The 27008-nt window shown below is 50.3% G+C and overlaps 1 protein-coding gene across 2 annotated transcripts in view; it reads left to right on the forward strand.

Annotated features, from left to right (window-relative positions):
- Positions 1–27008, forward strand: part of MPPED1 (metallophosphoesterase domain containing 1) — a 69453-nt gene that overhangs the window by 37926 nt on the left and 4519 nt on the right. For both annotated transcript variants that reach the window (XM_016188319.2, XM_007523452.3), the window contains exon 4: positions 11059–11284. In XM_016188319.2, the coding sequence (XP_016043805.1) occupies positions 11059–11284 (226 nt within the window). The remainder of the gene's footprint in view (positions 1–11058; positions 11285–27008) is intronic.

Consider the following 27008-nt stretch of genomic DNA (forward strand, 5'->3'; position numbering starts at 1 on the left):
CTTGCAGGTGGGGAGCTGGGGGCTCAGAAGTGGGATCCTTATGCCGGTCCTTGCGCTTTGCGCCACCACCCGACCCCCACTGGGCCAGTTTTCTTCCCCTATAGATGGACTGTCTGTAACCAGAAAGCATCCAAGAAGCCTTTGGGAAATCTCTTCTGTGACCGAAAGGGATCTGGTCTTGCAGACATGCCTGCCATTTGGGGTAGAAAACCCTGGGTGAAACCCAGGCTGGGAATTCTCTGGGAAACTGGTCCCAATACTCTGGCCTGGTGCTTCTCAATGACTTTTTGATAGAGGAGGCTGGGTAACCCAGTGTCTAGATCACTGGGTCCCTTTCCACCTGTCAACTTCTTTGGTTTCTAAGACTCAAGAGTGTTTGACTCCCAAGATAAAGATGATTTGCTTCCTGGGTTCTAAGATTATAAAAAGGGCATTTCTAGGATACCATTTTCTAGAACCTATAGTTCTCCCTACTCATTTTGGCGGTCTAGCATTCAGGGCCTAGGTTTTCTTTTCCTATTAAGATTCATGCCTTACTTAAATTGTGGTAGACTTTCACGCCTGAAGTTTGGAAGTCTCAGATTCAGTCCCCACACCACGATAAGCCAGAGCTGAGCAGTAGTCTGGCATCTCTCTAGCTTTCTCTCTCATTAAAATAAAATAAATATTAAAGACAAACGTCTGTGGGATTTGGGGAGGGATTACACTGAATTTGTAGATTTCTTTGGGAAGTTGCAATATTTTATAAAATGTGATGACTATGAATGAACAGGGCCTCACCATGTGCAATTACTGACCTGTCTCCCCAGCTATGTGTATATTCCAAAAATAAGTATGTAAGCACTTAGATAATATGAGAATTGATTTGATGCTGTCCATGGTGCTCCTGTGTGGTGCTGGGGATTTACCCAGGGCCGTGACCTGGGTTCTAGTTCCTGGCGCCCACCTGCAAGGGGGAAGGAACTTCATGAGCAGTGAAGAGTTACTGGAGGTGCCTCTCTCCCTCTCACCTCCCTCCTCCACCTCCCCTCCTTCTCTCAATTTTTCTCTGTCTCTACACCAAAAATAAAATATTTACAACAATAACAAAAACCCACGAAGTCTTCCAATATACAAAATTAGATGCCTTCTATTTATTTGGTTCCCTCTTTAATTTCTTTCAGCAAATGTTTTATAGTTTTCAATGGAGAAACATTTTTGCCTTCTTGCTTAAGCTGATTCCTAAAGGTTGCACCCTTCTTTTTAATGCCACTGCAAATGGGATTGCTTTCTTAACTTTCTTTTCCAGTTGTTTATTGTTAGTGTACAGAAATGCAATGGGTTTGTGTGTGCACACGTGCATGTGTAATGTTTTTGTTTGCTGCACCTCTTCTGAATTTGTTTAATTAGTTCTAGCCTCTGTTTACTTCTTAAAATGGGTTTTAAAAGCTTGTTTATAGCGGCCACAAGATCCTCTTAAAAGTGTTACACTGCTTGAGATAGTCATCGAGAGTTACTCACATCAGAGGAAACTTGTAAGAATTCAAATATATGGCCACACTCATCCTTTAAGAGGAATATTTAATCCAAAAAACTGTAGCCTATGTACTGTATCTTGGTGGTTGTGACAGGGAGGGAATGATTGGCTGCAGGAGGATTTGGGTAAAAATTCCCACCTCTGCTTACTAACTACATGGCCTGAGCCCTCTCTGCTTATTAACTACATCGCCTAAGCCCCTCATTTCCTTCACCTACTGAATATAGAGATATACTGCCTGTTTCCTTAGACTTTTTCAAGGGTTGGAAGGCTGGCTGCTCAGCATTAGACCTCAGCATTAGAGCTCAGAACTTAAATATGGCTTTAATCCTCAGTACAGGACATGTCCAAGTGGTGCTCTGGTTCCTACTCCTCTCTCTACCCAAATCTATTTATTTATTTGTTATTGGATAAAGACAGAGAGAAACTGAGAAGGGAGTGAGAGATAGGGAAAGAGAGAGAGAGAGACACCTGCAGCACTGCTTCACCACTCGTGAAGCTTTCATCCTGCCAGTGGGGACCAGGGGCTTGAACCTGGGTCTTTGAGTACTATAATTGCAGGTGACTTGTAAATAGAGCAAGTCTTGTCTTTTTGTCCTGGAACCTTTTTGTGTCCCCCCCCCCAAAAAAAAAAAAACCAAAAAAACTTTCCCTCACCTCTTTTGTCCCCATGTCTACAACATGTTAAACTCAGATGTTGGACCTCTGATTTAAAAAAAAAAAAAAAACAACTTTTCTTAACTGTTATTCACTGTCTTTTTTGTTTTAGTATTTGGAAAAGTCTACTCAACTTTCCCTTCTCTGTCAAAGTTTTAGCACTCTGCTATGGTTTCCTTTCACTTGTGAGACTAGATTACTAGAATTTCTATGAACTTTATCTTCTATCATCTCACCAAGAATGTTAGTTTTAGATTAACTATTTTCCCCTGTGCCAGGCTCACTGTCTGTGATTTCCTTTCTTCTGCTCGCTCTCACTTCTGGTTGTTTTTGTTTTATCTTGAAGTTTTCCAATTTCACAACCATGCTGTGTGTCTGTGTTTAGGAGCCTAGCAAGGGCTGGGATGGTGGTTCAGCAGTAGAGCACAGACCTTGCACGTATGAGACCCTGGGTTTGATCTCTGGCACTGTGTACACTGGTAGAATGGTGCTCTGACACCTCTCTCTCTCTCTCTTTCTCTCCAGACACAGGGAAGCCATTGTTGGCATGCTTCCCACCCCAAATTGATATTTATTGATATTTTTCCTCCCAGAACTTTTTTCCCCCTGAGAGAAGCTCCCCAATTTTCAAGGCTAGATTGCACAATCTGAGATCTGAGTGGGAGTTAGGGGCTGAGCTGTCCAAAGCCACCCCATTCATGACTCATTTCCTACCCAGTCACTGGTCTCCCTTTCCATTCTCCCCCCAGGCCAGATGTTCCCTGAGGGGTTCTCTGGGCTGTTATTTCCCTTAGAGATGAAACCCTCTCTTCTGTGGAGGTTGCAGGTGAAGGATGTGACTGCATGGGTGTCATGGGGAGGGAGCATGTCAGGCCTTCATGCTCCCCTGTGTTGTAGGAACTCTTTGTCCTCCAGCATTCTGTGCCCAGAAATGGCAACTAAAACCATTGGCACATCCTTGTTTTTATTTATTGTATTAGTGATTTAATAATGGTTTATAAGATCATAAGGTTACAGTAGTAGTTCCACATCCACCACCGCAGTTCTGTGCCACCCTCCCAACTTTCTCCCAGATAACCATCATCTTTCACAAAGTCTTGGAGACAGTTTGAGATTTTTAAAACTAAGTTCATGTGTTTCAGTTATTTATATTGCACATGTGAGTGAAACCATACAGTTGCTATCTTTCAGAGAAATACAGGTCATTTGGTAACAGATGTAAACTATAACAAGAAAAGTATTTGAACACAAACAGCAAATTAAAGAGCCTTAATAGATTATATATAAGAAGGATGAGAAGAACAAAAATGTTGTCAGAAAGATTCAAAAGTACTAGACAGAAAATAGCATCATTTAACAAGACACAGAGGGCTGTATGTACGTAAATGTGTCTTACATAAAAGTAGTATACATAGGGGGTCAGGTGGTGGCGCACTTATGGTTAAGCACACATATTACAGTGCAAAAGGACCCAGGTTCGAGCCCTTGATCCCCACCTGCAGAGAAGAAAGCTTTACAAGTGGTGAAGTAGAGCTGCAGGTGTCTCTCTATCCCTCTCTATCTTTCCCCTCTCTTCTCGATTTCTCTCTGTCTCTACCAATGATAAATAAAAATTTAAAAAGTATTATGCATGTAATCTATATATTAATATATACACACAACTAAGAGAATTTTTTAAGCAGTTCTTGTCTTACCATTCTTTGCTTGAACATTGTCTACCCATTTTTTTCTCTTCTTTTATACTCTAAGGTTGTCTTATATATGTTCCTGTTTTAAAAGCACGTTTGGAAATTACACATTTGATTATTAGGAAGGAACAGAAAAAAGTATGCATTTTCCCTTTAAATGTGAACACCTGTGGAGCTGTGTGCCCAGAGTCCCACACGGGGCCTCTAACACCCACCTCCAGTTTTCTGTCAGCCTCACAGCAGCTGAGGCTGCCCAGAGTCCCCCACTTCCTGTGTCCTGTGCTTTTACACCTCATGTTAACCATCCCCAGAGATAGCATGGGACTCACCAACTAATCCAGAGCCCAGAGGCCCGACCACCTCTCCTATGGGACTCTCCTCAGTTTAGCTTCCCTTTCCCCATCTTCCCTGGAGAGATGGAGAGCCTCTCTGCCCCAGCATGCCCCCACCATTATTCAGACAAGCCAGTCTGCTTGCTGTGCCTTTTCTTTGGAAGCCACGGGGAGGACCCTGTTCTCGGTTCCCTTTCCTGATGGCCTTCTGCCTCTTGGGCAGCCCCGACTTTCCCAGGGCCCCAGATGACTCCTGTATCTGGTGATCTCTGAGAAGATATTTCCTCCCTCTATGTGTGTCCTCATAACTGGCCACAAGGACAGCACCAGTGCTCTGCGTACTGCTACTTGTGTGAGTGCTGGAGGAACCCACAGCCCAGTGAAGAGCCCAGAATGCTCCCTATAGCTGTAAATTTGGAGGCTCTGAGCAAAAGGGGTTTTCACAGAACCCAGATTCCACAGCCAGGCTCTGGGCACTGTCTTTCATATTTGCTCCTGATTTTGATCTCAGTCTCCTCCTCAGACCTCTGCCACATGTCCAGGGGACACACAGAACACTCTTGGCCCTTTTCACCCATGAGTCCCTGATGCATGTTTGGCTGTGTGACCCTACCATCTATGCCCCCACGTGCCTGCAGAACCCTCGTGGCTCCCAGCTGGCTATGGACCGTTCTCCAGCCTTGTGTTTGTCTAGACACAGAAGTCTGCTGCTGGCTAGTGTTTCAACACAACACTGTCAGAGATGCACTGGAGATGCTATCAGAGATAGCTGGCTCTGCACCCGCCCCCTCCGCCCCCTTCGTCGGCTCTGGCGAGCTGGGAATGGGCGGGAGACGCTATGAGTGGGCATTTTCCTGATTGTCTTGGCGTTGAGAGAGCACTAAAACTCCACAGGGCTCCGAGCAGCAACCATGATGGGGGTGGGGAAGGTGGTTGTACAGAGCTTGTTGAATTTAACAGGTGATGCTTTTTCTGTTAAATGAGTGGGTTAAGTGTGAACCATCAAGAACCCCTAACCTTTTTTTTTTAGGGGGGGAGATTCATCTTGGGAACATGAGAAGCAGTGATTCCTATTTACCCCCCTCCCTTTCTGTGCCCCATGGTGGGACATGGCCGGGAGGGGGGAGGCAGTGGGGTGTCGGTCTGCCTTTTTGGGTGCCCAGAGCTAATGCAGTGTGAACACAATATGCTCATCCTCCAGCTCTCTGCTGATGAATCCCCAGCCTCCTTTTACCACAGAGGGAGGCATGGCTGGCAGACACCAGCATCTCAGATGGTCTGGCTGAGCAGAAAGGAAGCATTTTGAGAAAATCTCCGGATGGCTCTCTAGCAGAATATTTTATCAATAGATATTGACCTCACCTGATGGGCAGAGGGGGACAGGGCTGAATTTCTTGAGGTTTTGGTGCTTCTGGAAGATCTGAGGTGGGGACCAGGCAGTAGTGCAGTGGGTTAAGTGCACATGGCACTAAGCAGAAGGACTGGCCTAAGGATCTCGGTTCGATCCCCCCGCTCCCCACCTGCAAGGGAGTCGCTTCACAGGCGGTGAAGCAGGTCTGCAGGTGTCTATCTTTCTCTCCCCCTCTCTGTCTTCCCTCCTCTCTCCATTTCTCTCTGTCCTATCCAACAACAACAGCAATAACAAAAATAAAAATAACAATGATAAACAACAAGGGCAACAAAGGGGGAAAAAATGGCCTCTAGGAGCAGTGGGTTCACAGTGCAGGCACCGAGCCCCAGTGATAATCCTGCAAAAAAAAAAAAAAAAGATTTGAGGTTGGGACATGCTCATCCTAGCTCACCCTGAAGGCCCCCCAGCCCACCCTAACCCCCCAAGTCTGGCTTATGATCGCATCCCTCAATCCCCTTTCCCAGATGCCATCCTGTTATCTTCTCAGTCCCCAGCTTGCCCCAAAGCCATTATCACAGGCTTCCTCTTGTCTTTGCTGTGTGGCCTTCAGCAAATGCCTTGCCCTCTCTGAGTTATGTGTCTAATGAAGGCTATGGGTGGGCAGGGACCTCTGTGTGTCCCTCCTGGGACAGACTGCATGACCAAATCTCACTCATCACTGTGTCCCTCAAGGGTGCCTTGGTGCCGGGGCTTGGGAACTATCTTAGCAATCCAAGCTTGTGGCCAACTACCTGGGTTGGGGTGTGGGTATCACATTGGGGAGTTGGCTTCATTTTGTCCCCAGCCAGGTTGGTGAGTATTGCAGAGCACCACAGACACCTGGAGGCCAGTGCAGCCTTGGGCTGGCTCATCAGAGGCCACTTCGTGGGATGGAGCAGACCCCTCTGTGCTGGGCATCCCACACCAGGGCCTTCCAGTGGACTCCCTTGCCCACACCTGTGAGAGAGCCGAGCACATGGGAGGCACTCAGAGACGGCCAGCCAGGATTGGTAGGGGCCGTGTGAGCAAAATGCCCAACTAGGAAAGTCAGGAGGAAGGTTTGGGGAAAAGGAGATGGAAGCTGTCTAGTATAAAGGAGGGAGACCGAGGTCACGATGGAGGGACTGGGCCATACATGACTCCATGTCTCCTCATCCACCTGCCTGTTTATTCATTTTTTATTTTTTCTAACTTTTTTCTTTCATTTTTTGCCGCTGGGGTTTGTTGTAGGCACTATGATTCCACTGCTCCTAGCGGCCATTTTTTCCTTTTTTTTTTTTTTTCTTTCTGTCTTATTTGATAAGACAGAGAAAAATTGAAAAGGGAGAGGGAGCTAGAAAGGGAGAGAGATAAAGAGACACCTGTAGCACTGCTTCACCACTCTTGAAGCTTCTCTGCAGTTGGGGATTGGGGGCTTGAACTCACATCTTTGTGTTGAGTAACTTGCATTCTACCAGGTGCATTGTTGCCTGGCGCCCGTCCACCTGTCTGGAATCCCTCCCTCCATCCCATGTGTATGTACCCCTCGCACCCTCGCTTCTCTCTCGTCCTCCTTCCACTGTGAGGCAGTGCAGCATGACAGACAGAGGCCCAGTTCAGGGGGAGCTTGATGAGGCCAAGCCCCAAAATCCCTTAGGTGGCTGACATGTTCTGTCACTGTGTCGGTGATGTACGTCATCAGGCACCCTCGCCAAGCCTGGGAAGTGGGGCAGTAACTCTCCAGTGTCTGTGAAGGTTGCATGAGGCTGGGGGGTTTGCCAAGCCCCGGGGCACCAGACAGATAAGTTTTCTGGGTGCCAAGCTCAGAAGGGTATGGGGTGCTTGGCTTTTGTGTTCACTGGTGGATGAGCCCTCTGTCTCTTGGCCGTGTTCACCAGGTCCTGGGGACAGACAGCCCTGGCAGTTTGTAAAGGCCACACGCCTGCATGCAACATGGCCTTGTTAACAGGAGCGGGTCCTTGTCCCCATCCACCCCACCCCCCGAGTGGGAGAGGCTCGGCTGTCTGTCATGCCGAGGATGAGGACCCTGGGAGCTGACAGCTTCTCTGGCCATCAGGAGCTTGGGAATCAGTGCAAACTGTGAAGTTGGAGTAATTTGCTAATTGGCTTAAGTAACACCCCTGTCAGACTCATGATAAGCATGTTAGTGTGGCTCCAGGCCAGGCGGGCTTAAAGCCGGGTGGTGACTTGAAGTGAAACCGAGGCTAAGTCAGAGCCTGGAGACAGCAGACACCCGTACCCCTGCACTGGGGCTCCAGGGCTGTAGCCTGGTGAGCTTGGGGTCTGAGTCCTGGCCCTGGCCCTGGCCCAGAGGTGCGGGATCCTTGTGTGGGTCCTTGGCACTTCAGACTATGTGAGCTTAGCCAGGTGCACCACCACCCAGTGCCCTGTGCTTCTGGTTGTTTTGCAGTCCAGTTCTCTTGCTGCTGCTTCCCTGGCTCCACAGTTGGGCTGGGAATCAGGTGGCCTTAGAATCACAGCACAGGGACAGACAATGTAGGGCTTCCAGCTGCTGGTGGGAACAGGTGTGGGGCATCTCACTGCCTTCTGGCCTCTTTAATTTCCTTGTAACTAGAACACAGGTATCAGCTGCAGTGCTGGTATGTAGAGGGAACTTTTTTGTATGGTGCAGGCATGAAGCTTACCTGGGACCAGAAATGTCTCTTTTTCCTAGAATGCTTATGGGGGTCTGATCACTGATGTTAGGGCATCTATGTGTTCCAGAGGGTGGGGTGGTGGCGCAGTGCTTAAACTCTGGAGCAGAGGCATTTCTGGAGCTAGGATCCGGCTACATTCTCGCAGTGGAAGAGGTGGAGTTTCCTTCCTTTTTTCCTTCTCTCAGATAAGAGAGAGTGCCTGGCCTCCTCTGGTGTCTTCTAGATGCATTTCCCTTTCAGCGATGTTATAAAAATAAAGATTCCTGGGAGTCGGGCAGTAGCACAGCGGGTTAAGCGCATATGTAGAAGCTCTAGGAATGGCTTCAAGCCCCCGGCTCCCCACCTGCAGGGGCGTCACTTCACAAGCGATGAAGCAGGTCTGCAGGTGTCTGTCTTTCTCTCCCCCTCTCTGTCTTCCCCTCCTCTCTCCATTTCTCTCTGTCCTAGCCAACAACAACGACATCAATAACAACAACAATATAACAACAATAGAAAAAATTAAAAAAATAAAGATTCCTGATGACAAACTTTTCTATTCTTAGTAGAATTGAAGTTCAGAACCCTCTGATCATCTTTCCCTAACATCCCCCCCCCCAGGAGTATAAACCAAAATTCTTTTTGGGGTGCAGAAAGTGGGAGGTCTGGCTTCTGCAATTGCTTCTCCACTGGACATGGACATTAGCAGGTTGACCCATACCCTCAGCCTGTTTTTATCTTTCCTAGTAGGGCAGGGTGCTGGGGAGGTGAGGCTCCAGGACACATTGGTGAGGTCTTTTTTCCAGGGAAGTCAGGATGGACTCTTAGTAGTATCTGCAACTTGGTGACTGAAAAAGGGAAGATAAAAGTAGGGCAAAATGTTTAATAAACAGGAACTGTAAAGTGGAGAATAGGGATCTTAGGGTGAAAAGACGCTAGGAAGTCTATTTTAGGTATGTTCCTAGGGGTCCAAGACTTTTTTTTGTTTGAGCTTGATAGCTAACATGGTGGTGGACTAAAAGTATTGTCTGGGAAGATGGTGTCAGAGTTGAGAATAGGACTAGAAAGCTGGATTAGGGCAGAAAATATCTCCCAAACTTGAAGAAAAAATATAAGAACAATTAACTGTTTACCACATCAATCTGACCCAGGACCCATAGCTATTCATGGTTAGCACAGCAGCCTGTATAACTTCCAAGTCTCTGTCAGTCTGCGCTCATAATCCTGGGTCACAGCTGGGAACATTCTAGGCTGCACTCATTTCAGGGCCAGTGTTCCTTGAGTGACAGAGCAGGCTGATCCAGCCTCCCTTTGGAAAACGGGTTAGCCCTTATCATTGCCATTTTATAGTGAGGGCCTAGTCCTGGAGAGGCCCACAAGAGGGCTTATGATGATGTCTTCATGGAAGAGGGCACCACCTTCTTGATGGAGGGAAGGCCAAGGTTTTGAAAACTTGAGATGCTTGCCCACACGAGGTGTGATGGAGCCCAGGTCAGTGTCACCTAATGCTGGGCACTGTGTCACTTCTAGTGGGGTGCTGGTCACTCAGCGTCTGAGACGAGGCAGTGTGAGGCTTGGGTCCTATTTAGGTCAGGTGGCCTCTTGCTCACCCCGCCATGGCTGGGAACTCGAAGGTCAAGGCCAGGGTCGTGGCCCCAGCTCTCAGGCCTCAACATGGACTCTGCTGTGGGTCTTGTCAAGAGCACTTTCCTGGGCTCCCCATAAACAAGTGGCAAGTTCTGAGGGGTGCACAGGACTTCCTCAGAGACCAGCTCTGCCACCTCCCAGCTGTGTGTCCAGCATGCACCTCGCCCCCTTCCAGCTTTCTAAGCCTCAGTTTCCATAAGTTACTTTCCCTTTTGCTGATGCCTCCAAAGCCACAGAAGTATCCCATCCAGTGACCTCAGCTGCAGCTCTTTCCTGCCTGGTCACCCCGTCTTTCCATAGCTTCTGACCTGGGACTTCACCTTCATTTGGCTCTTGGTGCTGCCTGACCCATCAGGGCCCTCCCACTGGGCTTACCTTGACCATTTTATTTTTTATTCCGATTAGGGACAGGCAGGAAGTGGGGGGGGGAAGTCAGAGGCCTAAGCCTGGGGTCAGGCTGTTTTCCAGGGGACACAGGGAGGCAGGAGCAGGTGGTGGTTACCTGAGATGAAGAGGCTGTCTCGGTACCTAGCTCATAGCCACATCCCCTGAGAAGCATCTGCAAGGCAAGAGCTGGAGAGAGAGAGAGAGAGAGAGAGAGAGAGAGAGAGAGAGAGAGGACAGGAAAAGACATGGCACGGAGGATCTGGCCGAGGGTTCACACAGAGCAAAGCTAGCTAGTGGTGTGTGTGCTGAGCGATGCTGGCCTTGCTGTGACTCTGCTTAGACTCCGCTCTGATTTTGAGTTCTGTGGCTGCAGGTGAAGACAGAGAGTGGATGGCGAAGTGGAGGTCTCTGGAGGCTGGACCTGGGCTCTGTGGAGAGCATGCAGTCCCTGTGGGGATGTCTGGTGAGGCTAAGGAGCCAGACCCTCTGGTGGCAGGGGGCCAGAGATAGCGAGGCTGGGAGGGCTGTGGGTGGGGAGTCAGAGCCATGTCTTACAGCCAACAAGTGGCCTGGGGAAAACAGCTGGAAGGAAGCCTGAAGTTCAGCTGAGAGACTGCCACCTGGTCCAGGGATGGGTGCTGGGCTACCTCTGCGGGGGGGGGGGGGGCAGGGGGGGCAGCTGGCAGCAGGGGCAGCTCCCCAATGGCTTCCGGAAGTTCTCCTCCATCACCCCCTCCTTCTGGCTCAGCCTGGCTTTGGATTGTCAGCAGCGGTGAAACGTGTATCTGTGTGTCTGTCCGCCCTGCAGGCAGCCTGCCCTACGAGTACAAGATTGTCATCGCAGGCAACCATGAGCTGACCTTTGACCAGGAGTTCATGGCCGACCTCATCAAGCAGGACTTTTACTACTTCCCGTCCGTGTCCAAGCTGAAGCCTGAGAACTACGAGAATGTGCAGTCCCTGCTCACCAACTGCATCTACCTGCAGGACTCAGAGGTGACTGTGCGAGGCTTCCGGATCTACGGCTCCCCGTGGTGAGTGCAGCCTGGAGGAGCAGGAGCCTGAGAAGCTCCCTGTCCTTTGACCCTAAATGTCCCCAGAGAGTCATGGCTACAGTGTGCCCCATGCTAGCAGGTGTCACACACAGACACCTGTCGGCCAGGTGCTGAGACAGGCACAGAGAGAGCAAGGACCTCATGGAAGGTCACACAGCCAAGAAGGAGCCAAACAGGAAGGAACCCCGAGTGGTTACGTTCCAGAACTGCTGCTTTCCACCATTATCTTGTAGTACAAGGAATCTCCCCATCTTGCTGCTGACTGGGAGGCACACAAGTTGCCCTGGGTGGGGCGACAGCCCGGCTGAGGAGGCATCCTCACCACACAGGAGAGGCCTAGCTTACTGTTTCAGGAACAGAAGTGCTCAGACAGTGCCTAGGGAGTGCTTCCTCCATGCTGGGGACTCAGGGCCAGCAGGCTTCACCCCTGAGCTCACCGGCAGGGCAGGGCCATGACTGTTCTCTGACACTGGGTCGGTGTTCCTAGGAACCTGGTGGTGGTGGCAGTGATAATAGAGGTGATAGGGATGGCAGTGGTGAAGATGATGATGGTGGAGTTGGTAGCACACACACAACCTTTGCTCAGCACTGTGTTATATAGTGCTGGTAGCAAGGCTTTGCAACCAAACTGCCTGGGCTCAGATCCTGACCTCACCTCTTACAGGCTGTGTGACCTTGGCTGAGTCACTTAACCTTTATGTCTGGTGGTGGAAGGTGTCAGGACAGGGCGGCTCAACCTGGTGCCTGCCCTGCTCATGAATGGAGACATCATTCTGATTCTCACTGCAAGCTCACCCTTCCAACACGGCCTGATTCAGAACCCAGCATGTGGGGAATAAGTGGATAAGGGGTGGGGGTGGCTGGCACCACTCATTGTCCCCCACTCCCTCCAGAGCAGCTCTTTGCACCCCCTCAACTGACCTCTAAAGAACCTGTTTGATGCTCAGCTCACCAGTCTCCTGCTGCATAAAGGGTCAGGTGTCAGATCCACCCCCACCTCCCTCATGCAAACTGGGGCTCAGTCCCTCCCCTCCCCCCACACACATGCGCATACCATACTGCTGATGGTCTGAGTCAGGCCATCCATTGGTCTTGCTGTTACTTCTTGCTCAGCCACCAGTGGTCCTGTCCTTGCTGTCTGACTCAGCAGGGCCAATTCATTCTAGGTTTCCTGGACCTTGACATCAGTCTCTCTGAGCCTTGGTTTCTTATTCCTTCTGTTTTTTTTTATGAATTAATTAATTAAATATGAGAGAGAAATTGACAGGGAGAGACAGAGGAAACTGGACAGTGGCTCACCTGGCTAAGGGCATGTATCACTATGTATAAGGACCCAGGTTTGAGCCTCCGCTCCCCACCTGCATGGGGGAAGCTTCACAGGCAGTGACGCAGGTCTGCAGGTCTCTCTCTCTCTCCCTCTCTCTCCTCTCTGTTTCTCTCTGTCCTATCCAATAAATAAAAAGATAGAAAAATAAAAAGGAGAATAATAGCCAGGAGGAGCAAGTGCCAGCTAACCCTGGTGGCAATTGAAAGAGAGAGACCTGTAGCACTACTTGGCCACTTGTGAATCTTCCCCCCTGCAGGTGGGGGGCTGAGGATTGAACCTGGATCCTTGCACACTGTAATACGTGCGCTCAACCAAGTGCACCACTGCCTAGCCCGTGCTTTCCCATTTCACATGCGGGGGGCGGGGGGACACTGCCCTGCTAGAGTGCCCTTGTGGGGTCTCCAAGTGAAGCCACAGAAATGGTATTCACAGCCAAAGACCATTATGCCCAGCTGCCACTTGTGCCTGCTGTGTGGACTGAGCAGCGTCTGTTGAAGTTCAGTGAGTGCTTAGCCCCCTGCTCCAGCTGCCGGGCATAAGGCAGCTTCTGAGGAGTGTGTGGCTGGCAGGGCTGACTGGGATCAGTGCTGAAGGCAGATGTTGGGGATTTCCCTCTTCTCCCCCTGCCCTTAACATATTGAGTAACACATGGGCGAGAGGAGTGTTCTTTGCTGCTTTGGAGGCGTTGTTTCACCAGCAAGCTGGGCCAGGGATTGGACAAACCAGTAGCCATGTGTGACTGCCTACCACTAGCTACAAGTGACCAGTGTTTTCTGGAGCACGTGGGGCTTCTGGGTGAGGTAGACGGAGAGCTGGACCTGTGTGTGTGTGGGGGGACGCAGGGCGGGGACACAGAGGCAGTGTTCATTCACACAGGAGAGCCACCCCATGGTGAGGGGGCCCTGAGGGAAAGGCCCTGAGGCCTTGTTGAGTGGTAAGCTGTCCATCACAAAGCGGGGCAGCCAGCAGAGCTGCACTGTAGAGCACTGTGTGCTGGCCCCGCTCTCTTTGGTCGCTGAGAACTGAGGGCCATTTGCACACACTGCCAGGCTGAGGCAAGTCTTTCTAGGCTGCTAGACTTGGGGTGGGAATGTCAACAGTGGAACAGGCAAGCCTTGACCCCTCTCCTTGGGAGTTTGTGGGAGTCAGACTTGAAAGCCTCCCACTTCTCTGATAGGCCTCACACTCTGAACCCCATACTAGCCATCATATGCCCACTCTCTATTGTCTGTTGGAGACCCAGAAATAGGTCAGGCCATCCGGGAACTGGTGGTGATGGGAATGGAATGCCTGGGACAATTTACACCAAAGCTTTGCCCAGGCCAGGCCCTCGCTCCATGTTAGCACAAGCGCCCCCATCCAGCCCCTGTGCCCCTGGGCACATTGCATGGGCACCCACACTGCAGGAGGATTGCCCCGTTCAGGAGTTGGAGTGGATGTAGATGGAAAGTTATCTCTCTGAAGTCCTGCTGTCACAGGGCACACTGTGATCATGAGGCCCTTGTCACCCTGGTGGCGTGTGGTCCTGCCTGGCTTCTGAATGTTACACAAACAGATCTGTGCAGTGTGCAGTGTGCAATGTGTTGCACGGTGTCTGCCCTTCCTGCTCTCTGCAGTGTTTTACAGTCTTGCTGCTTCCTGCCCGATGAGAGTTCATTGTGTGGATATAGCAGTTTGTTGATCCATTCTGCCCAAATCCAGCTGTTCTTGCTTTGGGGCCATTATAGATGATATTACTATCAACACATTCCTGTCTCATAGTGCTCATAATTCTGTGCTCCTCGGTGTATGCACAACACACACACACACACACACACACACACACTCAGGTCGGACTATGCAGCTCTTTCTGGAGTCAGTGGCCTGTTTTCTAGTGGTCCAGCCAATTGTTTTCCCTTCCCCCAAGTTCCTTGCCCCACATCCTCACCGGCACTTGGTGTGGTGGAGTTTTTGCTGTTTTTCATCCAGGTGGGGTGTGCTGGTGTCTCTGGTTTGCATTTCATTAACCTTGATGTCCCACGAGACCAAGTCTGCATATTGACCACTTGGATTTCTTCTTTGGTCAAGAGTTTAATGTCTTTGACCTGTTTTTGCCCATAATTAAGTCATCTTGTCTTCTTACTTGTCCATCTTCTTTTTGTATTCTTTCATTTGTAATGACTTTTCCTCCTTTGTGCCCTGTCTTTTCCCTCTCCTAGCCTCCAGATAATCAGAATTCTTCTTCTTTTTAATATTTATTTATTTATTTATTTATTTACATGGAAGGAAGGGAGAGACAACCAGAGCATCACTCTGGTACATGCGAAGCCAGAGACTAAACTTGGGATCTCATGCATGAAGGTCCAATACTCTATCCCTTGCATCACCTCCCAGGCCACCAGATAACAAGAATTCATAATTTTCCTGTAGTTAAATATACCACATGGTAAATGCATCTGGCACCCTGTTTAAAAATCCCCTTTCCTTCAAAGATACGAAGATGCTTCCAAGTTACCTTCTAGAAGTTTTACTGCTTTGCTTGGCTTGTTGAGGTGCTGTATCTGCCTGCAACAATTTTCTGGATGGTGTGAGGCAGGGATCCCTTGAATTTTTTTCCACTTGGACACTCACTGTGCCTGGGCCCGGGCAGGAGGCAGGAGGAGAGAGACCTGCCTGGCTGCTCTGTACCCATTGCTTCAGTGGGTCTCTCCCCAGCTCCTCCAGCTCTTTTGTCCACTTAGCTACAAGCTTGTCTTAATTCCAGTGCTGGTCCATGTCTTTCATGGCACCTTTCCCTAAGAGAACATTTGAGGACAGGGACCGGAAACTCTGTGTCGTGGCCCTCACTCCATTGCAGTTTGTGGCTCATCACAGTAAGTCCCTATAGAGTGTGTGAGTGGTCAGGTAGACAGAAGGACAGATGCTGGGCCTGAGGACTCTGTTCACATTCAGGCCTGGCCTGACCAAATGCCCCAGTCTCTCTGTGGCCTCCTCCCAGGCCCACCCCAGCCTCCTCACCACCTGGGTCTTTCCTCCTCTGTGCTGATCTCTCTAGAGCAGAGCTTGCCAGTGGCAATCTGCCCCCCCCCCCATTTATGCCCTTCTCCCTACTGCCAAGGCCTAACACCCATGTGCCTCAGTCCTGGAGCCTACCCCTTCCCTGCCCTAGTAGAGACTTTGTCCCCACAGCCCCCAGAGTGACTCAGAAAGGAAGGGACAGAAGTCTTGCTCAGGGCTGTGTGCTCTGGCTCTTGCCTCCCTCCCCCCCAGCCTTCCTGTGACTTTCTAGGATCCAGGAAGCCATTTCTGGTCCCCTAAGGTGCAGCCTCTGCATTGAGGCTTCTGCAAGAGCCACTCAGAGGAAGAGGGAGGGAACCAACTATGGAAGAAGAGGAAGAACTCAGCTGTCACAAAATCCTAAGTGTTAAAAAAAAATTCCATATACATACTGTATTCATTTATGGGTTTGGATGCTTTTTTTTTTTTTTTTTGTTCTCATTTAACTGAAAACAGCCTTTTTTTTTTTTTTGAAGGAGTGAGGGAGGGAGTGGAGTTGGCATGCCACTAGCCCATCTGGTCTAATTACTTCTGGTATTTTGAAAGAAGAAATCTAAACCTGCTGAGACATTAAACTTTGAGAAGTGGCTGCCTGGCTGTGGCTGGGAGTCTGGGGGATCCTGGTTTTCAGCTTGTGGACCTGGCTCACCCACCCTGTCCTGGGCAGGTTTGGGGGGGGGTTTGAGCTGAGCCCCTTTGAGGATGGCAGAGGCCCCAGGAATGAGCTCAGGAATAGTTGTCTCTTCTACCTCCTGGCCTCCAGTGCCTCAAACACTAAATGAATAAAATGAGAGAGGAGGAACCAGGAGACAGTTCACCTGGTAGAGTGCACACTCCACCATCCCCAAAGACCTAGGTTTGACCCCTGGCTACCATAGGAGCAGCACGCATGAGGGAAGCTTCCCAAGCATTGGAGCTTTTCCATGCCTCTCCCTCTCCCTCTCCCTCTCCCTCTCCCTCTCCCTCTCCCTCTCCCTCTCCCTCTCCCTCTCCCTCTCCCTCTCCCTCTCCCTCTCCCTCTCCCTCTCCCTCTCTCTCTTTGTCTTTCCACTCTCTTGCCAGAGTGTGGGGATGGAGTGCTGGGTGGGACAGGTTGTGTGCTGAGACTTGAGACAGCCCCCCACCTGCTCTCTGCTTGGTGGTAATGTCCAGTTCCTCACTGCCCCCTGCCCCCTGGTCATGTCCCACCCTGCCCCCCAGGTCCCAGTGAGCTGACTTGGGCTCTTCCCCTCGCCATCTGTGTAATTACTCCCAGGGCTCACCTCAGCACCTGACCCAGCTGCTGTGCCTTTGCTCTTGAGAGAATCTTTCACATTTGAATATTTGTGTTCAGTGAAGCTCTACCTAGGGCAGTCCTGAGCAGCTTGGTTAGGGGGACTAGCCCAGTTTGGGAGCACCCCCTCGGAGAGGGTTGCAGTGCTTCCACCTGTGGGTGTGGGCAGCCAGGGAGTGTTTTATGCTTGATTTTGACTTTAGTTTCCTGGCCCTGCAGGATTCACCTATTGAAGACTGCCCAGGGGTTTCAGGGCGCCTCTTTCTGGTGGTGCTGTCCTGCTTCTTTGTGGCCCTGTCTTTCCCTGAGGTTCTCTGAGGGTCCCGGTGTAAGAAGGCAGGTCATCGGCTCCCTCCTGACCCACTATGGCCTCCTCCCTTATGGTTTCCTGGCTCAGAGATCCACCTTTCCTAATATGGGGATGACAGTCCCTCCACATATGCCCCTGTATTTGTCACCTGGCATTTCCAGGTGGTTTTGGCATAAGGCTGTGCCTTTCTCTAATCACTCTGGCCAGAGGGGCAGAGATTAAAAAAAATCATTTTACTGGTGGAGGGTAATGGTTTATTAGACAGCTATTGACATATGGGTCCAATTTCTTATCTCCCTTTGATGGGTGTCTGCAAAACACTCTGATCCTTAACTTATGAGGTCTTCTTCCACCATCATGCACCAGGACCCCAAAGTCCCTACCCTCAGCCCCCTCATAGCCCTTCTTTCTCAGAGTCCTTTGCTTTGATTGTAGATACCACACCCAGGGGAGTTTTCCTCCCCTCTGGGCTGAGACCCAGAGTTCAGCCACTGACCTGAGAGCCTGTCCTGTTTAAACATCTGGCAGCAGGGTCATTGGGGCTTAGGGCTCCCAGTTCCACAGAGCAGAAGGCCGTGGCTCAGTTGGCAGCATGATGGGCTCAAGGTAGAGCCACTTGTAGCTGGGCAGGTGGACTGCTCAGTTCTGCTCCATCAGCTCCCCCCACCCCTCCCTGCACCCTCCCCTTTACTAAAATTCCTCTTACTGGGGCTGGGCTTCCTTCTTATCCTACTTCCTGGTCCCATGGCTGTGGTATTCTCCTGGGCCCTGAGTTCTGCCACTTCGAACTGGACTCTTGAGCCCTGTCCACCCCTATCTGAGCAGGCAGAAACTGTGCACGACCACAGAGCCACAGATAGGGGCATTGCAGGGAGCCCTGTGTCCTGAACTCCAGTCAGGCCAGGCTGATGGTGTCTGTTGAAGGGGTGCCTCCCAGATAGCTGTGAGGGGGACATCAGGGGTTTGGGAGCCAACCTGCAGCAACTGGGTCCCTCCTCACCCGGCATGTACAGGCTGGCTCCCAAGGGACCCAGTTGGTCCCATTGCCACATGTGCTCCCTCTCCTTCCTCCAGAGGGAAGGTGCCCCTCACCTTCTCCACAGCCTCTACACACACAGACACTCACATCCACACACTACTGCACACCAGACACTCACTCTCACCCCACCTCCCCTCACACCCCATCCTAACGCACACTCTCTCTAGCACACAGAGGCTTTCTCCTTTCCCTCTCCCCCCTTATCTCTCTGGATTTCATGTTGTTGTTTTCCTTCTAGAAGGCCCCTCAGCACACATATGCACACTGTGCTACATGAGATTAATGTTTGAGACGAGTCATCTGCTTCTCCCGGCTGCAGAGTCCCCGCGAAACAAAAGATGAATGATTCTGCACATCCGGGAGGGTAGGGGAATCAATTAGGAATGACAAAGGACCCCATTCTTCCATTCCACTCATCTCGCTGCTGACTTGCCACGAGTGCTGTGTGTGTGTGTGTGGGGGGCCGTGTGTGAGTGACAGTCCTTGGGGGTGTGTTGCAGGCTGGTGGCCCTGCCCTCAAGTAGCTGGCAGTCCCTCTCCCCACCCCACCCCCATGGCAGAGCAGTATGTGGGGGATGGGGTGGGTGGAGACATAGTGAAAGGAGCCAGGCTCCGGTGCAGACCAGGGCACTGAGTCAGCCTGCTTCCCTGCTGCACAGCAGGTGTGGCTTGGGGGGTTCTGAGGGGTACTTGGCATCAAAGCTCTTAGTGGTCATCTCTGGGGAGGAAGGGCCATAGCTGGCTGCCCACAAGTGGCCTGGGAATATCTGACCTTTGGAGGAAGGACAAATAACCAGGTCAGCATTGGAGGCAAGGGCAGGATGGTCTGAAAACTCAGGCTTGGCCACAGGAGAGACACACAGGGAGAGATCACTGCCCTGCTCACACTGCCACAGCTGGCCAGAAGGTCTGCTTCAGAGGCTGGCTTCTTCTCTCCGAAAGAGCTTTTGTTGGGGAGGGCTGAGAGTCACAACCAGGGCAGGCAGCAGAGGTCCAAGGTCCCTTCACCCCAACCCAGGGAATAGGCCACCTGGGAGGGAAGAGGGAAAGGGAAGGAAGCTTCCCCCAGAGGTGAGAATGTGCAGCATTAGACACCCTGGCTAGGTCTGGCTTCACCTCTGTGCCTCATCTGTGACGTGGGTGTGTGATTTCACCTGGGTAGGTTGTGGGAGGCCAAGAGAATAGGAGAGATTTAGTGATTTAGTGCTGCTGTTCTTGTCCCAGTAGCTCTAGGATCCTACTTTGTGGCTGCCAGAATGGTGCCAGAACTGATACTCAGTTCATTCTGCCTGCCATTCAGTTCAGCTTTTTTTCTTGTTGATTATTTCTGGGACTTCACTGCTTCACTCCCTGATAAGTTTTCTCAGGGAGGGAGGGAGGGAGGAAGGGAGAGAGAGAGAGAGAGAGAGAGAGAGAACTAAAGCTTCCTTCAGTGTGGTGGGAACTGGGTTATAACCTGGGTTGCACCCAAAAGCTGGTCTTCATTATATCTTTTATTCACTTGCTCATGTGAACTTTGAACAAACCCTCCCTGAGTCCCACTTACCTTCAGCTGTCTCTTGGGCAGAAGGGATGCCTGGTGATCCAACAGGGTCTCAGATAGGCACAAAGAGCAGGAAGGATCACCTGTGCTTGGGGGCTGGAGGTAACTAAGGAAAGCTTTCTGGAAGAGGTGGCCCTGGAAGCCGGGACTTGACCAGTAATCAGCAATGGACTCAGGGAAGAGGCCAGGGAGGGCATTTCAGGTAGAACAGAAAAGTCCAGCAGGAAATTGGAGCAGGACTGTCTCAAAGTGGGTTGAAATACAGGTCCAAAAAGGATGACAGAGGACCTAGTGGGGGTTGAAGTTATATGGAAAACTGGGAAATGTTATGCATGTACAAACTATTGTATTTACTGTTGAATGAAAAACATTAATTCCCCAATAAAGAAAGTTAAAAAAAAAGTGGATTGAGGCAAACCTCTGGGCTTGCCCCCAGGTAGCAGGGAGCCTGGATGACTTTGCAGGAGGGGAGGGGGGCTCTCATGGGGGGACAGATGAAGACGTCAGGGTCAGGTCATATATTATTTTTGTCTCCCACAGCCAGGCTCCTCTTGCTTCCTGTGTGTCCTCAGACACACTGCTTGGCTTCTCTGTGCCCCCACCCCCTCACCTCTGAAATGGTGAGCCCCCATGCCTCTTTGGCCTGGGGGTGACTGACCTGAGATCTGAAAGTGGGGTTTGCTGAGGGAGAGCCTTAGGAGGACTCTGGCTCTGGCTTTGGAGCTGTTGAAGCCCAGCATGGGCTCTGGCCAGTCCATCCCCTGTCACCTGGATGCCAGGCACCCCTGGGCTGCTCTCAGATCTGCACAGTTCCAGGTCTGTGCCTGTGAAATGGGCAGTTGGGTGGCGGCTGCCTCTTTTGCTCCCCAGGCCCCACAGTTCTCAGGAAGTGGCACAGCTGTGCCCCTGGCCAGTGTGAGGACCAGGACTGAGACACTCACACTCCCCTCTGCCTGCACCCACCTGGTCTGAGGAAGGTGGACATTACAGCAGCTGCTCCTCATAGCTGAGACTCCCCTCCTCTCTCGCCCTCTTCTGGGGGGCCACTATGTACCAACTGGCTGCTGAGAGGTCACTTATGTTGGCTAACGGGCTTAATTAGCCTGGCTCTGAGGGTTACCACCAGCCCACAGGAAAGCTGTTAAGGGGTTAACCTCTGCAAGATTACATTGTATTCAGCGCTCTGTTAAAGTTTGAATTAATTTTTCCCATGGGTTTGTTCACATTCTAATTTTCAACTAAATGAGACATCTGTTTCAGAAAAGGAAAATTTGCTCTGGTTGTCATGGCAACTATCATTCTGTAAGAAAATTATTCCAATGGTTACTGGAGAACAGAAAGACAGAAACTCAGGGAGTCGAGCCGTCGGAATTCTGATTCAGCCACCCTCTTTGGGGGGCTGTGAGGCCCCCCAGATGAGGTTCTGGCCATGGTGTGAGGCTCACCCTGAGGTGGGGCTGCGGCCCCTGGGCACGGGCATTCTGGGTGGGCCTCCACGGTAGGAGGACTCAGTGCGGGGCTGGCTGAATGGGGCTGTGGGGGTGTCAGGCCCGGGGAGTCCCTACCCAGACCCCTGGCAACCCTGAGACCCCCACAGGACTTTTCTGGCCAAGGAGAGAGCCAAGTGACCACACACAGAGGCCTGAGACCTCGGGCAGACCCAGCTCCATCTCCTCTGCTTGAGGCAGAGACCTGGTTGGCACAGCATGCAGGTAGCCCTGTGAGGTCACACTGGGGACTCTCCCTCCCTCTGCACTGAGCTACTTCTGGCCACCTTTGAGAAAGACACCCTCAGACCCCAGCTCCCAGTTCAAGGAGGCTGACCCCCATCAGTGGACCATCCTCAGCTGCCATCCCCAGAACTGCTCCCCTCATTGGCCCTACCTACTAAATCTGCAGGTGGAGTCTGTAGGCCTGATGACCTCAGAGGTAGGGGTGGGGGTGGGGAGAAAGGGCTCTAGGCGAAGGGGAAGGGGTGGGGAGGCAGGGGAATCTTTGGCAGCCGCTCAGGATGTGGCACCTGTTGGAGATCCAACCCTCCACCTGGCTCTGCCTGGGGCCTGCTGGGTGACTCTGGGCTACAGAGCCACTTCTCTGTGCATCCTGGAAGCAGAGGGGTCCAGCTTCTTTGTATTCCAGGTGATGCATTTCCAAAAGTCAGGCCTGTCTTTCTGTGGAGGGGACTGAACCCCCCAGAGGGAGGCTTCATAATGCTAGGTGAGATGTGGGGCAGGCAGAAAGTTCACCACAGGGTGGCCCCAGGGGGCTACAGGGTTTCCAGTAATTTCCAAGTGCTTCTTTCAAATGGATGCCCCTGTGTGGTCCATGGGTGCCAAGATGCCTTTCGGTGAGGCCTTGTGACCTCTTGCAAATGCCTGAATAGATTTTTGAGACAATAGACCATGCTTCTGTTTGTTTGTTTTCACTTTTACAAAGATTTTATTGTCTTTATTTAGTGGATAGCGACTGCGAGAAATCTAGAGGGAAAGGGGAAATAGAGAAGGAGAGACAGAGAGACATCTTAGCCCTGTCTTACCATTCACAAAGCTTTCCCCCTGCAGGTGGGAACTGAGGGCTTGAACTTGGGTCCCTGTGCACTGCAGCGTGTGCGCTCAGTCAGGTGCATCACCACCTAGCTCCAACCATGTGTTTGGAAGGCAGTGCCCCCAAGGCATTGCTCATTTCCATATGGCCTTGCAAAGCCAGGGAGGACCACCGGCCCAAATTGCTGCAGACACCCACCTTGGCTCCGAGAACACCTGTTGGCTCTGAGTCCTCCCAGGGCACAAGGGCTTCCAGAACTTTCTGGGAGCTCAGTGTTGGGGGGGGGGGCAGCTTCTGGAGCAGGGCTTTCAACTGTCTTTGACCGGGAATTGTGGTAGGAAAAGCATTTTACATTGTGACTCATTACACACGTATGTGGGTGTCTATTTAAATATAAATATATTTAACTGAAGCATCCCTCCCATGATAGGATGTTTTCTCTTCTTCATTTAAGTTTATTTTTAAATGTGCTGTCACAACCTATAGAAATGCAGTTGAGGAGATGTTGCCTCAGCCCAGAGGATTTTTCATCCAGGCCTCATGGGTGGCTTTCAGAAAGAGTTCATAATGATGGTGCTGAGGGTGTTGCTGCTGATGTTGGTGATGCTTGTTGCTGTGGTGATGATGGCACTTGCAATGAACTATGACCCCAGCTCCATTTTTTGGCACTTGACACAGATTACCAGCTACAATACTTTGTCCAGCCCTGGGGTGAAAGATAGGGGAATCGAGGCACAGAAAGACATTAAATCACCTGTCCCTAGTCACAAAGGTACTAAGTTGTGGGCCCATTTTAACCAGGGAGTGTCAAAGATGGGCTTGAAAATGACTGATCAACCTTTTGACCCTCTCTGTGACCTTGTCACAGAGACTTCCTTCCTCTTGCTGAAGCTCCGTCTTCTTGTCCAGCATCAGCCAAGGTGGGACTAAATCAAGGCTGTGGAATGGTGTTCCCTGGAACCTTACGGGCTTTCAAAGAGGTGTGTTGGGTAACTGCCAACAGGTGGAGTCTTTGGGTCAACAGCTGGGGGGGCATCAACTTCCCCATGGAAGGGCATATAGACCATGGGAGGAGCTTGGGTAGATGTTTTGGGCACTTGAGAAGCTTCAAAGGTAAAAAGTCCAGCTCTGCGTTTATATGCAGTATGTGGCCACAGGAGAGTGGAGGAAGGTGTTCAGCCTGGGTAGGGCCACTTAACTCAACCCCAGGGTCAGCTCACCTCATCTCTGACTTCTCAGTTAGGTAAGAGGACTAATCTTGGTCTTTAATCCACAGGGTTTTTGCAACAGTTTGATAAACCCATCCCTATAATCCACTTAGAAGGCTAAAAGACTTGTTTGTTTGTTTTTATTGCCACCTGGGTTATCTATGGGCTTGGTGCCGTCACTATGAATCCATAGCTCTTGGTGGCCAACTGTTTTTCCTTTTTCTCCTTCTTTTTCTCCTCCTTTGTCATCTCCACCCTCTCCTTCCTCCTTCTACTTCTCCTCCTCTTCCTCCTTCCTCTTCTTTCCTATCTTATTTGATAGGACAGATAAATTGAGAGTGGGGGGGTAGAGAAAGAAAGACACCTGCAGACCTACTTCACCATTCCTGAAGCATCCCCCTACAGGTCGGGAATGGGGACTCAAACCTGGGTCCTTGTACTACCCAGTCCCTGGGAAAAGATTTTATGTTGTCTACCCCTTGCTCCCCAGTTTCCTCACCTATAAACCAGGAAGGGGGGGTGGGCAGTAGCACAGTGGATTAAGCGCATATGGCGCAAAGCGCAAGGACCAGCGTAAGGATCCCGGTTCGAGCCCCCGGCTCCCCACCTGCAGGGGGGTCGCTTCACAGGTGGTGAAGCAGGTCTGCAGGTGTCTTTCTCTCCCCATTCCTGTCTTCCCATCCTCTCTCCATTTCTCTCTGTCCTATCCAACAACAATGACAGCAATAACAACAATAATAACAATGATAAACAACAAGGGAAACAACAACAACAAAACTAGGAAGAGAGAGACCTGTCTGTCCCACCCTGCTGTAAGGATGCCGGCTCTTGGTAGGTGCATGGCCTGGGTGGGGATGGTATTGATGGTGATGGTGCCAGTTTCCTTAGGTTTCATGAGTTTTTACCGTGAACTGTGTGTGATTTGAAACAACAGAAACATATCTGTCCTGAAGGCCAGGAGTCTGAAATCCTGGTGTGGGCAAGGTTGGTTCCTCCTGAGGGCTTCAGGGAGGTCTGGTCCATGCTTCTTTCCCAGCTTCTGGTGACTGCTGGCTACCCTGGGGGCCCATTTACTTGGGGACATGCCACTCTAGTCTCACCCATTGTCACATGGGCTCTTTGTCTGTGTCTCTGTACCTTTCCACAGAACTCTCTCAAGGACACCAGTTACTGGATTAAGGGTCACCCCAATCCAGTATGACCTCATCTTAAATTGATTATCTATTCAAAGACTGTTACTCAAAAAAGTCACCTTCATAGGTGCTGTGTGGAGGGATTAGAACTTCAGAAGACATTTTTTTTTAATTTCTTTATTGGGGGATTAATGTTTTACAGTCGACAGTAAACACAACAGTTTGTACATGCATAACATTTCCCAGTTTTTTTCCATATAACAATACTACCCCCACTAGGCTCTCTGCCATCATGTTCCAAGACCTGAACCCTCCCCGCCACCCATACCAGAGTCTTTCCTTTTGGTGCAATGCAACAATTCTAGTCCAAGTTCTGCTTAGTGTTTTCTCTTCTGATCTTGATTTTTCAATTTCTGCCTGTGAGATCACCCCATAGTCCTCCTTCTGTTTCTGACTTACCTCACTTAACATGATTTCTTCAAGCTCCATCCAAGACTGGCTGAAAACAGGGAAATCACCATTTTTAATAGCTAAGTAGTATTCCTTTGTGTATATATATATACTATGACTTGCTCAGCCACTCATCTGTTGCGGGACACCTGGGTTGCTTCCAGGTTTGGGCTATCACAAATTGTACTGCTATGAACATAGGTAGACACAGATATTTTTGTATGGGTGTGTTTGATTCCTGCAGAGGGCATTTTTGGGGGAACGCAGTTTGATTTGCAACAGTAGCGATGGCAATAGTGATGCAATGATGATGGTGACAGTGATGGTGATACTGGTAATGGTCATGGGACGGTGATGGTAATGGGCAGTGATGATGCCGGTGACGGTGAGGGTCACTGCAAACACTAAGGGACAATATTCATGTGGACTCTTGTTACTGGGAATTTAATGGTTCACAGTACAGTTGTTGGTGCATGGGTAAAATTTCTCATCTCCTCATGATAGGTGTCTGCAAAACACTCTCACCTCCAACTTTGGCCTTTTTCCACCATCGTGTACCAGCACCCCCAAAGCACTCCACCCCTCCCCCACCCTCCCCAGAGTCCTTTGCTTTAGTGCAGTACACCAAACCCAGTCCAAGTTTTACTTGATATTTCCCCTTCGTGTTCTTGTTTCTCAAGTTCTATCCATGAGTGAGATCATCCCATATTCATCCTTCTCTTTCTGACTTACTTCACTTTACATGATTCCTTCAGGCTTCATCCAAGATGAGGGGAAGCTGACTTCACCATTCTTAAGCTGAGTAGTATTCCATTGTGTATACATAGCACAACTCTCCTTTTTGTTTGTTTATTTGTTTTGTTGTGTTTATTGCCACCAGGGTTATTGCTGGGATTTAATGCCAACACTAGCAATTTACCACTCCCAGTGGGCATTTTTCTTTTCTTTTCTTTTTTCTATTTTTATTTGCTAGGACAGAGAGAAGTTGAGAGAGGAGGGGGACATCAAGAGGGAGAGAGAAAGAGAGACGCCTGCAAACCTGCTTTACTGCTCGTGAAGCTTCTGCTCTGCAGGTGGGGAGTGGAGGCTTGAACCCAGCTCCTCACACATGGTCATGTGTGCCGTCAACCAGGTGTGCCACCACCCAGCCCCTTTCTTAGTCATGCACCTACTCTATTGTTATGGGGGGAGAAGGGGGGAAGGAACAGCATTTATCCCCTATTCTAAAGGTTCATCATGCTTTTTTCTCAGCAAAGAACTGATGGAAGAGCATGATATCCAGGTACATTAAACTTTATTTAAAAAATTACATGTTAGATCATGAGAGGGAGAGAGAAGTAGAGAGAAAGAGAAAGAGCCCGACTTATGTTGTGGTGGTCACGTGGTAATCGGGAAAGAGAGCTATACAACTAAAGGTTCAGCCTTTTAAAACCAAAGCCCCGCCTACACCTTCTAAGCCACACCTATTTTCTGGGAGGTACTTTCTCCCTCAACGGTAGGACCCAGCAATTCCTCTCCTGGGGATATAGCTTAAGGAAGCAAACGCTCCCATTCAAAGAGATCTGCGCACACTTGTGTTCACAGCAGCACAATTCATAATAGCCCAAACCTGGAAGCAACCTAGGTGTCCAACAACACATGAGTGGCTGAGAAAGTTATGGTCTATATACACAACAGACTTTTATAATGGCTTAGGCTGAATGGATGATTCTTAGTCTGGATGTCACTGTTGCCAGTGAAACCCCAGTCAGGTGGCTTTCTGTTGGCCCCTGTGACTGGGCAGGGCACTGCAGTGGTGTGAGCATCTGGTGTGATTTGACCCAGCTATGTGCCATGTGCT

Source organism: Erinaceus europaeus, chromosome 4 (genome assembly GCF_950295315.1).
Source record: "Erinaceus europaeus chromosome 4, mEriEur2.1, whole genome shotgun sequence".
Classification (NCBI taxonomy): domain Eukaryota; kingdom Metazoa; phylum Chordata; class Mammalia; order Eulipotyphla; family Erinaceidae; genus Erinaceus; species Erinaceus europaeus.